At 32.5% G+C, this 12352-nt stretch overlaps 2 protein-coding genes and 1 long non-coding RNA gene across 3 annotated transcripts in view; all 3 read right to left on the bottom strand.

The window, feature by feature from the left end:
• Nucleotides 1–1463, bottom strand: part of LOC138943441 (uncharacterized) — a 1576-nt gene extending 113 nt beyond the window's left edge. The window contains exons 1-6 of the mRNA XM_070314296.1: nucleotides 1271–1463; nucleotides 888–1175; nucleotides 719–769; nucleotides 415–638; nucleotides 167–329; nucleotides 5–86 (exon numbers count right to left, since the gene is read on the bottom strand). Of these exons, the coding sequence (XP_070170397.1) occupies nucleotides 5–86; nucleotides 167–329; nucleotides 415–638; nucleotides 719–769; nucleotides 888–1175; nucleotides 1271–1352 (890 nt within the window). The 5' untranslated portion in view covers nucleotides 1353–1463. The remainder of the gene's footprint in view (nucleotides 1–4; nucleotides 87–166; nucleotides 330–414; nucleotides 639–718; nucleotides 770–887; nucleotides 1176–1270) is intronic.
• A 26-nt stretch (nucleotides 1464–1489) lies between these two features.
• LOC138943440 (uncharacterized) lies at nucleotides 1490–3418 on the bottom strand. Its single transcript, XM_070314294.1, has 2 exons — nucleotides 1831–3418; nucleotides 1490–1497 (listed from the first exon to the last, which is right to left on the bottom strand). The coding sequence occupies exons 1-2, from the start codon at nucleotides 3416–3418 to the stop codon at nucleotides 1490–1492; spliced, it is 1596 nt and encodes a 531-aa protein (XP_070170395.1).
• A 1-nt stretch (nucleotide 3419) lies between these two features.
• Nucleotides 3420–5569, bottom strand: LOC138943298 (uncharacterized). Its single transcript, XR_011448449.1, has 3 exons — nucleotides 4959–5569; nucleotides 4724–4855; nucleotides 3420–3747 (listed from the first exon to the last, which is right to left on the bottom strand). It is a non-coding gene; the product is annotated as an uncharacterized lncRNA (long non-coding RNA).
• Nucleotides 5570–12352: the final 6783 nt, after the last annotated feature.

Below are 12352 nucleotides of genomic sequence, written 5' to 3'. Positions count from 1 at the left end.
AAGCCTTTGACCACCTTGGCGAAACCATTCTTTCGTGATGTCTTCAAACTCTTTGTTTGTGAATTGATGTTGAGCCAAAATTGTTGCTGAATTATTAAAAAAATTTTACATTAAATTAAATTGCATATTTTATAAATTTATTTATAAATATAAAAATATATTTTACCTTGTATTCCCGTCAATATAAACTTTAAACTACTTATTTTAAAATGATTACGTAGTCCTTTCCAGGATGATACCTTGGCAACTTCATTAGAAAATAAAGTTCGATATATACGAATTAAATTTTCTTTAGCGGACCCTCCGCCTATGCGAGATATATACAGCATCTTTAGAAATAAAACATACCAATAATATAATTTACATTATTCTATTTAAATAAAATTTGCATTTAAATAACTTAATTAAACTTACAAATTTGTTGTACTCATCTGCATTTTCTGATAAATTCTTTTCAAAAGCTATTATTTCATTTATACTCTTAAACGGAAAAGATTTTTGTATATTTGATGTATCCCTGGCAGAGTCTTTAGACTTATGTTGGTTATGTTGTGTTTCTATGTTTTTTAAACGAATATCTATAGTTTGTATGTCTAATGAAATTGTAGTTATAGCTGTACATATTTTTTCAAAATTATCTAAAAAATTAATAATATTGAGTAAACAATGCCATAAAGAGATATTAATAAAATTATAAGATAAAAAGTAAATACAAAACCTTCCATTTTATCTGACATTTCTGACACTAACGTATATACATCCTGCATATCTAGAAATATTAAAAAAGTATTAGATTACTCATAATAAACAATAACTATAATTTAAAAAAAAACCGTTTTATTATAGAGATAATAAAAATGGAATAAAAGAATTAAAATAAAAATTACTTTTGTGAGGTACTATAGTTCCATCAAGAATTTCCATATCAATATTATTAATAATTGTTGAATCCAAAATATTTGAGATTGATTGAATATTTTTGGCTGATTGTGAGACATTGTGGATTGATGGTGGATTTGGTATAATTGAACGTGAGTCATCAGAATCAGATTCAGATTCATTATCATAAACTGTATTTAGTGACCGTTTTGTGCATGACTTCTTTATTTGATTTGTATTATTTTCATCGCTTGAAGAATAATTCGTTGCTCTTTGTCTAGCCTCATCTAATGAATCTTGATTAGGACAAAACCGTAATTTACAAATTACATTATTTTTTTAAAATATTAAAAAAATAATTACATAAATTCTGAAGTAAAATATAAATTACCATAATATCCATGAAATTTGATAGGATAAAGTGTCCATTTAGGATTATTAGTAACAGGTGGAGTTTGTTTCACAATAAACATGTTTATATTTTTTACCGATGGCCATCAGCATTCTGTTAAATTGGAAGAAAGCCATAAAGATGGAACTTCTGATACGATCTCTTCTTCATTATTCCCACCGCTTGGAAAAGTTACGACAGCGAAATGTTTTACCATTATTAATAATCTGTAAAAAAGTAAAACTTGTTAATTAATTTAATATTGTTTTCAATTATATATTCTATCAATATGAGTACTCGCCATAAACATATATCTTGTTGGTGCAGTAAAGGCAAGATCACAGCTTCTTCGTCACATAAAGGCAGTTTTACACATTTTAATTTAATATCAGACAATGGAATAGTAATTAACTCATACTGTGACTCGTTAATTTTTTTAATTCCGATATTTAAAGAGTTGCATGGAATGCGAAAAAATGATTTAATATTTAAATACTTTTTGCCAATAATGTAAATCTGTTTATTTTTAAAATAAATTGTCGTAAGTGAAATCGTTGTACCATCTAACAAAAGACAACAATTATCAGCAGTTCTTGTACTTAGATAGAAACCTTTACATTGAATTGATTTTATTATCTTTTTGCCATTTATAATACGTACTTTTGGTATTGGATAATTCTTTTCTACATTTGTTATATTAAAATTATCTTCTTCTTTACAACGATTGACTAATTGTTCTAATGGCCGACTCGAAGATCTAATTCTTGATTTAATTTTTTGCATGTAATTTTCGAACTTAAACGCACTAAATTTATTTAACACTCCCCATAATTTTACATAATAACACAAATGAATTAAATTATGAACGTTATATGATAAATATTGACGACCATATAATGTGCAATAATTTTCAACAAAATACAATAATAAACTGTGTGCATAATCAAGCAGTTGTACGCAATATTCTTTGCTACATAAAATTCGAATTGCTATGCTCAGACTCAAAAAATGAACATATTTATCACGTGATAATTTTTTAAAAAAGATTATTGGCCCAGTATATAATAATAATTGTCTTAATTCGGTGGCTTTAAAGCGATCAACCTCATCTAATTTCCTTGGCTTTCTAGCAAATTCCTTAGGTAGGAATAATGACATAGATAATAAAGAAGTTGAAGCAAGAGTTATCTGAGTTGCAACCATACGAACATTATGTTTACCTTTAATCCAAAACTGCAACAATTTTTTCATTACTCCTAATAGTACGAGATGCATGTAGTCTAAAGGAAATTGAGTAACCATTCCAATGTTTAAATCTTCAAGATTTGAAGTGATTTTATGGTGTTCTTCTTGTTTTCTTAATTTAAAAGATTCATCTGATCTTAACATTGCATTAATTTCTGGGTACGTTACTCGATTTTCTATGTAATCTCCCTCTTGAATACAATTACCGCATCCAAAATACGCATTATGTCCTTTAGTTCCCTTGATAAACGATTTTGCAGGAGCATCGCAGATAAATACGTTCAATTTCACAGTTATTTTTTTGCCGTATTCTACAATGCCAGTTCGGAAAATTTCTAAACAATCATCCTTAAAATATTTCAAAAAAGTATTGCAACATTTTGGCTTTTCAAAACCATGATAAACACCAATTATAAACGGTTCGGTGTAAATATCTGCAACTATACTACCTAAAATAGGCCAAAATTGACTCCCAGAAGATTTTGTTAAAGGAAGACCATCTATATTCACATTAATATTTATCTGAGATGGTAAATTATTTCGACAATAATGCTTACGAATAGATTTTTTCAAACTATCATCTAAACCTGCATGATAATATTTTCCTGGTGTCATTTCAATAATGTCTACTTGTTTGGGCGTTTGAAATAGAGTTCGAGCATCAATCGGAACATTATGGCCGTATTTTACTAGAATTTTCAGTAAACTACTAATAGCAGAATGACTGACACGATTTTCAATAGCCCATAATCGGATGTCGTTAATAAGTTCTGTTTTACAAAATTCTGTTTTAGAAAATTTATCACTTGAAATACTTAACTGAAGACTATTTTTATCAATACTAATTTCCGAATGTTCAGAAACTAAATCATGATTATTTTCTATACACTTATGAGTGTTCATTACATTGGAATAATCGATATCAATTTCTTTTAGTACATTTTGCTGCTGAGGTAATTGTTCGATGTTACCTGGCCCATTCGATAAACTTACGATATTATTTTGAATTTCCAAATTTGAATTAATAGTCATTTGGCAGATATTACGAAATTTTTTTAAGAAAATACGTCGCCGCTGCCTTGGCGTTAAAGAATTAATGTCTAGTCTTAATTTTGATTTGGACATAATATAATTTTATAAAGCAATAGGAAATAGATGAATTGCGATTATGTATACGAATATAGGTTTGGGTTTGCCTGATATTATTGTTTATATTATATTTTCCTTTTTCACTGAAACAATATATAGGAAGCTTATATGGAGAATTAAAAATATTTTGACAAATAAAAAATGTTTTAAGACATTTGCAGTTTTTTATAGAAACAAACTAATTCAATAATTAAAATATAATTTATGTAATATTTTAAGGACGCTAATAGAAAATTTCAGAAAAAATGCAATCTATGTTTCTTAAATAGTATTTCATTTATATATAAAAAATTTGATTTCTCACAATTATGGTGAAACAACCTACATAATTTTTTAATGTCTTTTAACGGAAATATTTTTGTAATGTATTTTAGTGTTGTAATTAATTAAACACGAATAATTTTTTTTGTTACGTTGCATGTTATTATAAACTATAAATTATAAATTAAAGTAATTATATAAGCATATTGCACGCATAATATTTACAATTTTTTAAGACCTATAACTTCATTATGTAATGACTTGTAATAATTAATGCTATCATGTTTAAATATTTTATACTTGAATAAAAATCAGTTTACATCAAATTAATTCACGATCAAATACCAAATTGAAAAATTAAGACTCATGCATAGAAAATATTTATTAATTATAAGATTCTATTTCATTTGCAAAAAATTATTATGAAAACAGTCAATAATAAACTTTCAAAATATATGAAGTATTCGAAAAAATATATCTACAGTTTTTTCTAATGCAGATATCTTGTTCAACAATATAAAAGCTATATTTCATAATTGATATCATTTATCATTGGAATTACCATTACGATCATTATAAAAAAATTATAAACCGGAATTTAGTATGCCGCAATGCAATAAAAAATAAAAAATCTATAATTAAGAAATGATGTAACTTTACACTCGAAATATTCAAGCTTCTGATTCAAAAAGTAGTGCAAATAAGAGATTTCTTGTTTTTCTCATTATATGACCGTGCAACAAATATTGTAAAAAAAACATGGGAAAAATAATGTTGCATAAAATAAATCGTACTTACTATAAAAATGCCAAAATATAAAAATAATGAGGCAAAACTAGGTGTATCTTTCGCCGGCACGAGGTCCTTTGTCCTTTGTTAGGCGCACGTGGTTTTCAGTTTTCACGTGGTACGCGATGTATCTTTTGTTCACTGCACAAGAGGAATTCAATCTTTAGCATAGCTTTTTTACCACAAGACAACAATTATCATTTGTTGGCATTAATTATTAAGTTAATATTTATTTCATACTTACCAATATCTCGATACTGTTCACACTTTCAACACAATTTTTTCACACGCACAACTACTGTTTTCGTAGATTTGGCCATATTGAAAAGTAAAGCCTAGCGCGCAGAAGCTTGGGATGCTTTGTACGATGATTGCGCACTAGAGCTGCGTTCGGAAACATTACCCGTGTGCACACGAGCGACGTTCTATCTTTGTTTAACTTTTGGTACATAACAAAGATAGAACGACACTCGTGTGCACACGAGTGATGTTTCCGAACGCAGCCTTGCACGCATAGACATAGTATATCTAGACCGAGCGTTTGCCTTTATTTAAGGAGTGGGGGTAAAGATACACGTAGAAAAGGACATACTCTGTTCCGTGCTCCTTGCGTTCTCTCTCGCTCGCAAGTAGCAGCGACTATGTCTATGCTTGCACGTATACTTAATACGACTAACAATAAGCCAATCACAGACTTACCCCCTAGGGCATGTTCACATAACTTACACAGATGCATAATGTAGAGAAAAATTTACTAATTATGCGTCTTGCACAAAGAACATAAGTAAAAAATTTCAGTAAACGTATATTTACTTAATAATTACATAATATTCTATATGTTATAAATGAACAAAACAAAACTATGACGTATCAGTTATGTCAATAACGTAATGAATCTATAATTGTTACATAGAAATGTTATGTCATTTTGTCGTTACTCTATTATGTAACATTTATGCAATTTGGTGAACATAAATGTGTATACTCTAAAAGTTTCGTGAATGCCACGTAATTTTAACGACATAATTGACACGTTATGTTAAATATACATAACATTTATGTATTTTGGTGAATGTAAATGTATATACTCTAAAAGTTTCATACATGTTACGTAACTCTAATGATATAATTGAAATGTTATGTTAAATACGTAACAATTATGTATTTTGATAAATGTAAATGTGTATACTATAAAAATTTCATAAATGTTACATAACAGAAAAATAGTATACATATATCATTCAAAAAAAGATATCTGGTGCATATTTTAAAATTTTTTTTTTAATATATAATTTTATTTTCCACATTTATAACTCTATTAAGAAAATATGTTTCAAATACGTTTTTCTCAATGATATTATATGCATTTATCATCTTTTCAGAACACTCAAAAATGTCAACAATGGTATATATTTTTTTATGTGTAATACGATATGGAAATTTTGTTATTACTAGACATTACAAGTGTGCGCTTTGCGTGCGCCACACGCATTTATCGTGTGCGTGTGTGTCTGTGTATTACATATGTGTGTGTGTGTGTGTGTGTGTGTGTACATATATTATAATTTAACAACTAAGCTTCGGATAAAATTTTGATAAAGGAAAAATCGTCTTAGAATTAATTCAAGAATACGACATTTTAAGAACTAAAAGTTGTTTTGAATCACCCTGTATACACACAAAAAAAAATCAAATGTGGTACACACACAATAAATGTATATGGTGTGCACGGAGCACGCGTTTGTGATGTTGTAGTTCTTCTCTAAAAAAGGCATGATTGATATATTGTTACCGCTTTTAAATTATAAATAAATATATCGCAACTTTCCTCTCTCAAAATCTTTCATTTTCTTGTTTCTGCATAATTCTCTTCCTTTTACGAATTCTTTTTACAAGGTTTTAACAAAAATGTATACATTGACATCAATAAAATAATGTTAATGTTACATGTTTAACATAACGATACACTTATGTCGTTAGAGTTATGTAGCATTTATGAAGTTTTTAGAGTGTACACATTTACATTCACCAAAATACATAATTGGTACGTATTTAACATAACGTTTCAATTATGTCATTAGAGTTACGTAGCATTTATAAAACTTTTAGAGTATACACATTTACATTTCACCAAAATACATAAATGTTACGTATTTATTATAACGTTACAATTACGTCGTTAGAGTTACGTAGCATTTACGAAACTTTTAGAGTATGCACATTTACGTTCACAAAAATACATAAATGTTACGTATTTATTATAACGTTACAATTACGTCGTTAGAGTTACGTAGCATTTACGAAACTTTTAGAGTATGCACATTAACGTTCACAAAACTGTATAAATGTTACGTATTTATTATAACGTTACATTTACGTCGTTAGAGTTACGTAGCATTTACGAAACTTTTAGAGTATGCACATTAACGTTCACAAAACTGTAAAAATGTTACATAACAAAGTAACGACAAAATTACATAACAATTCTATGCAACAATTATAGATTTATTATGTTATTGATATAACTGATACGTTATAGTTTCATTTTAATGATCTGTAATATATACATATAGAATATTATATAATTGTTACGGAAATGAGCCCTGCGTGTTTACTGGGAAGTTTTGTTCGTTCGGAACGTCTTAGTTACGTGTCAATAAGTGAGTTTAGTCGAAAATTCTTGTACAACGTTAAAGAAATTGAGGATATACGTTTCACGGCATACATTGTTAAATTCGCTATGTACGCAAGTTTTGTTCGTTCGGAACGTCTTAGTTACGTGTCAGTAAGTGAGTTTAGTCGAAAATTCTTGTGCAACATCAAGGAAATTGAGAAGAACCGCTTCACTGCATACACTGTTAAAATCGCTATGTACGCAAGTTTTGTTCGTTCGGAACGTCTTAGTTACGTGTCAGTAAGTGAGTTTAGTCGAAAATTCTTGCACGACATTAAGGAAATTGAGAATATACGTTTTTCTGCGCACAAAGCTGAAATCGCTATGTACGCAAGTTTTGTTCGTTCGGAACGTCTTAGTTACGTGTCAATAAGTGAGTTTAGTCGAAAATTCTTGTACAACGTTAAAGAAATTGAGGATATACGTTTCACGGCATACATTGTTAAATTCGCTATGTACGCAAGTTTTGTTCGTTCGGTACGTCTTAGTTACGTGTCAGTAAGTGAGTCTAGTCGAAAATTCTTGCACGACATTAAGGAAATTGAGGATATACGTCTTTCTGCGCACAAAGCTGAGATCGCTATGTACGCAAGTTTTGTTCGTTCGGAACGTCTTAGTTACGTGTCAGTAAGTGAGTCTAGTCGAAAATTCTTGCACGACATTAAGGAAATTGAGGATATACGTTTTTCTGCGCACAAAGCTGAGATCGCTATGTACGCAAGTTTTGTTCGTTCGGAACGTCTTAGTTACGTGTCAGTAAGTGAGTTTAGTCCAAAATTCTTGCACGACATTAAGGAAATTGAGGATATACGTTTTTCTGCGCACAAAGCTGAAATCGCTATGTACGCAAGTTTTGTTCGTTCGGAACGTCTTAGTTACGTGTCAATAAGTGAGTTTAGTCGAAAATTCTTGTACAACGTTAAAGAAATTGAGGATATACGTTTCACGGCATACATTGTTAAATTCGCTATGTACGCAAGTTTTGTTCGTTCGGAACGTCTTAGTTACGTGTCAGTAAGTGAGTTTAGTCGAAAATTCTTGTGCAACATCAAGGAAATTGAGAAGAACCGCTTCACTGCATACACTGTTAAAATCGCTATGTACGCAAGTTTTGTTCGTTCGGAACGTCTTAGTTACGTGTCAGTAAGTGAGTTTAGTCGAAAATTCTTGCACGACATTAAGGAAATTGAGGATATACGTTTTTTCGCGCACAAAGCTGAGATCGCTATGTACGCAAGTTTTGTTCGTTCGGAACGTCTTAGTTACGTGTCACTAAGTGAGATTTGTATAAAATTTTTGTGCAACATCAAGGAAATTGAGAAGAACCGCTTCACGGCATACATTGTTAAAATCGCTATGTACGCAAGTTTTGTTCGTTCGGAACGTCTTAGTTACGTGTCAGTAAGTGAGTTTAGTCGAAAATTTTTGCACGACATTAAGGAAATTGAGGATATACGTTTTTCTGCGCACAAAGCTGAGATCGCTATGTACGCAAGTTTTGTTCGTTCGGAACGTCTTAGTTACGTGTCAGTAAGTGAGTTTAGTCGAAAATGCTTGCACGACATTAAGGAAATTGAGGATATACGTTTTTCTGCGCACAAAGCTGAGATCGCTATTTACGCAAGTTTTGTTCGTTCGGTACGTCTTAGTTACGTGTCAGTAAGTGAGTTTAATCGAAAATTCTTGCACGACATTAAGGAAATTGAGGATATACGTTTTTCTGCGCACAAAGCTGAGATCGCTATGTACGCAAGTTTTGTTCGTTCGGAACGTCTTAGTTACGTGTCTGTAAGTGAGTTTAGTCGAAAATTCTTGCACGACATTAAGGAAATTGAGGATATACGTTTTTCTGCGCTCAAAGCTGAGATCGCTATGTACGCAAGTTTTGTTCGTTCGGAACGTCTTAGTTATGTGTCAGTAAGTGAGTTTGGTCGAAAATTCTTGCACGACATTAAGGAAATTGAGGATATACGTTTTTCTGCGCACAAAGCTGAGATCGCTATGTACGCAAGTTTTGTTCGTTCGGATCGTCTTAGTTACGTGTCACTAAGTGAGATTTGTCTAAAATTCTTGTGCAACATCAAGGAAATTGAGGATATACGTTTTTCTGCGCACAAAGCTGATATCGCTATGTACGCAAGTTTTGTTCGTTCGGAACGTCTTAGTTACGTGTCACTAAGTGAGATTTGTCTAAAATTCTTGTGCAACATCAAGGAAATTGAGAAGAACCGCTGCACGGCATACATTGTTAAAATCGCTATGTACGCAAGTTTTGTTCGTTCGGAACGTCTTAGTTACGTGTCAGTAAGTGAGTTTAGTCGAAAATACTTGCACCACATTAAGGAAATTGAGGATATACGTTTTTCTGCGCACAAAGCTGAGATCGCTATGTACGCAAGTTTTGTTCGTTCGGAACGTCTTAGTTACGTGTCAGTAAGTGAGTTTAGTCGAAAATTCTTGCACGACATTAAGGAAATTGAGGATATACGTTTTTCTGCGCACAAAGCTGAGATCGCTATGTACGCAAGTTTTGTTCGTTCGGAACGTCTTAGTTACGTGTCACTAAGTGAGATTTGTCTAAAATTCTTGTGCAACATCAAGGAAATTGAGAAGAACCGCTGCACGGCATACATTGTTAAAATCGCTATGTACGCAAGTTTTGTTCGTTCGGAACGTCTTAGTTACGTGTCAGTAAGTGAGTTTAGTCGAAAATACTTGCACCACATTAAGGAAATTGAGGATATACGTTTTTCTGCGCACAAAGTTGAGATCGCTATGTACGCAAGTTTTGTTCGTTCGGAACGTCTTAGTTACGTGTCAGTAAGTGAGTTTAGTCGAAAATTCTTGCACGACATTAAGGAAATTGAGGATATACGTTTTTCTGCGCACAAAGCTGAGATCGCTATGTACGCAAGTTTTGTTCGTTCGGAACGTCTTAGTTACGTGTCACTAAGTGAGATTTGTCTAAAATTCTTGTGCAACATCAAGGAAATTGAGAAGAACCGCTGCACGGCATACATTGTTAAAATCGCTATGTACGCAAGTTTTGTTCGTTCGGAACGTCTTAGTTACGTGTCAGTAAGTGAGTTTAGTCGAAAATACTTGCACCACATTAAGGAAATTGAGGATATACGTTTTTCTGCGCACAAAGTTGAGATCGCTATGTACGCAAGTTTTGTTCGTTCGGAACGTCTTAGTTACGTGTCAGTAAGTGAGTTTGGTCGAAAATTCTTGCACGACATTAAGGAAATTGAGGATATACGTTTTTCTGCGCACAAAGCTGAGATCGCTATGTACGCAAGTTTTGTTCGTTCGGAACGTCTTAGTTACGTGTCACTAAGTGAGATTTGTCTAAAATTCTTGTGCAACATCAAGGAAATTGAGAAGAACCGCTGCACGGCATACATTGTTAAAATCGCTATGTACGCAAGTTTTGTTCGTTCGGAACGTCTTAGTTACGTGTCAGTAAGTGAGTTTAGTCGAAAATACTTGCACCACATTAAGGAAATTGAGGATATACGTTTTTCTGCGCACAAAGCTGAGATCGCTATGTACGCAAGTTTTGTTTGTTCGGAACGTCTTAGTTACGTGTCAGTAAGTGAGTTTGGTCGAAAATTCTTGCACGACATTAAGGAAATTGAGGATATACGTTTTTCTGGGCACAAAGCTGAGATCGCTATGTACGCAAGTTTTGTTCGTTCGGAACGTCTTAGTTACGTGTCACTAAGTGAGATTTGTCTAAAATTCTTGTGCAACATCAAGGAAATTGAGAAGAACCGCTTCACGGCATACATTGTTAAAAACGCTATGTACGCAAGTTTTGTTAGTTCGGAACGTCTTAGTTACGTGTCAGTAAGTGAGTTTAGTCGAAAATACTTGCACGACATTAAGGAAATTGAGGATATACGTTTTTCTGGGCACAAAGCTGAGATCGCTATGTACGCAAGTTTTGTTCGTTCGGAACGTCTTAGTTACGTGTCACTAAGTGAGATTTGTCTAAAATTCATGTGCAACATTAAGGAAATTGAGAAGAACCGCTTCACGGCATACATTGTTAAAATCGCTATGTACGCAAGTTTTGTTAGTTCGGAACGTCTTAGTTACGTGTCAGTAAGTGAGTTTAGTCGAAAATTCTTGCACGACATTAAGGAAATTGAGGATATACGTTTTTCTGGGCACAAAGCTGAGATCGCTATGTACGCAAGTTTTGTTCGTTCGGAACGTCTTAGTTACGTGTCACTAAGTGAGATTTGTCTAAAATTCTTGTGCAACATCAAGGAAATTGAGAAGAACCGCTTCACGGCATACATTGTTAAAATCGCTATGTACGCAAGTTTTGTTAGTTCGGAACGTCTTAGTTACGTGTCAGTAAGTGAGTTTAGTCGAAAATACTTGCACGACATTAAGGAAATTGAGGATATACGTTTTTCTGCGCACAAAGTTGAGATCGCTATGTACGCAAGTTTTGTTCGTTCGGAACGTCTTAGTTACGTGTCAGTAAGTGAGTTTAGTCGAAAATTCTTGCACGACATTAAGGAAATTGAGGATATACGTTTTTCTGCGCACAAAGCTGAGATCGCTATGTACGCAAGTTTTGTTCGTTCGGAACGTCTTAGTTACGTGTCAGTAAGTGCGTTTGGTCGAAAATTCTTGCACGACATTAAGGAAATTGAGGATATACGTTTTTCTGCGCACAAAGCTGAGATCGCTATGCACGCAAGTTTTGTTCGTTCGGAACGTCTTAGTTACGTGTCACTAAGTGAGATTTGTCTAAAATTCTTGTGCAACATCAAGGAAATTGAGAAGAACCGCTTCACGGCATACATTGTTAAAATCGCTATGTACGCAAGTTTTGTTCGTTCGGAACGTCTTAGTTACGTGTCAGTAAGTGAGTTTAGTCGAAAATTCTTGCGCGACATTAAGGAAATTGAGGATATACGTTTTTCAGCGCACAAAGCTGAGAT

Source organism: Polyergus mexicanus, unplaced genomic scaffold (genome assembly GCF_030449975.1).
Source record: "Polyergus mexicanus isolate NDT 795.1 unplaced genomic scaffold, iyPolMexi1.0 SCAF_26, whole genome shotgun sequence".
Classification (NCBI taxonomy): domain Eukaryota; kingdom Metazoa; phylum Arthropoda; class Insecta; order Hymenoptera; family Formicidae; genus Polyergus; species Polyergus mexicanus.
The sequence above is the reverse complement of the archived record's forward strand: the minus strand, read 5'-3'. Positions and strand labels throughout refer to the sequence as shown.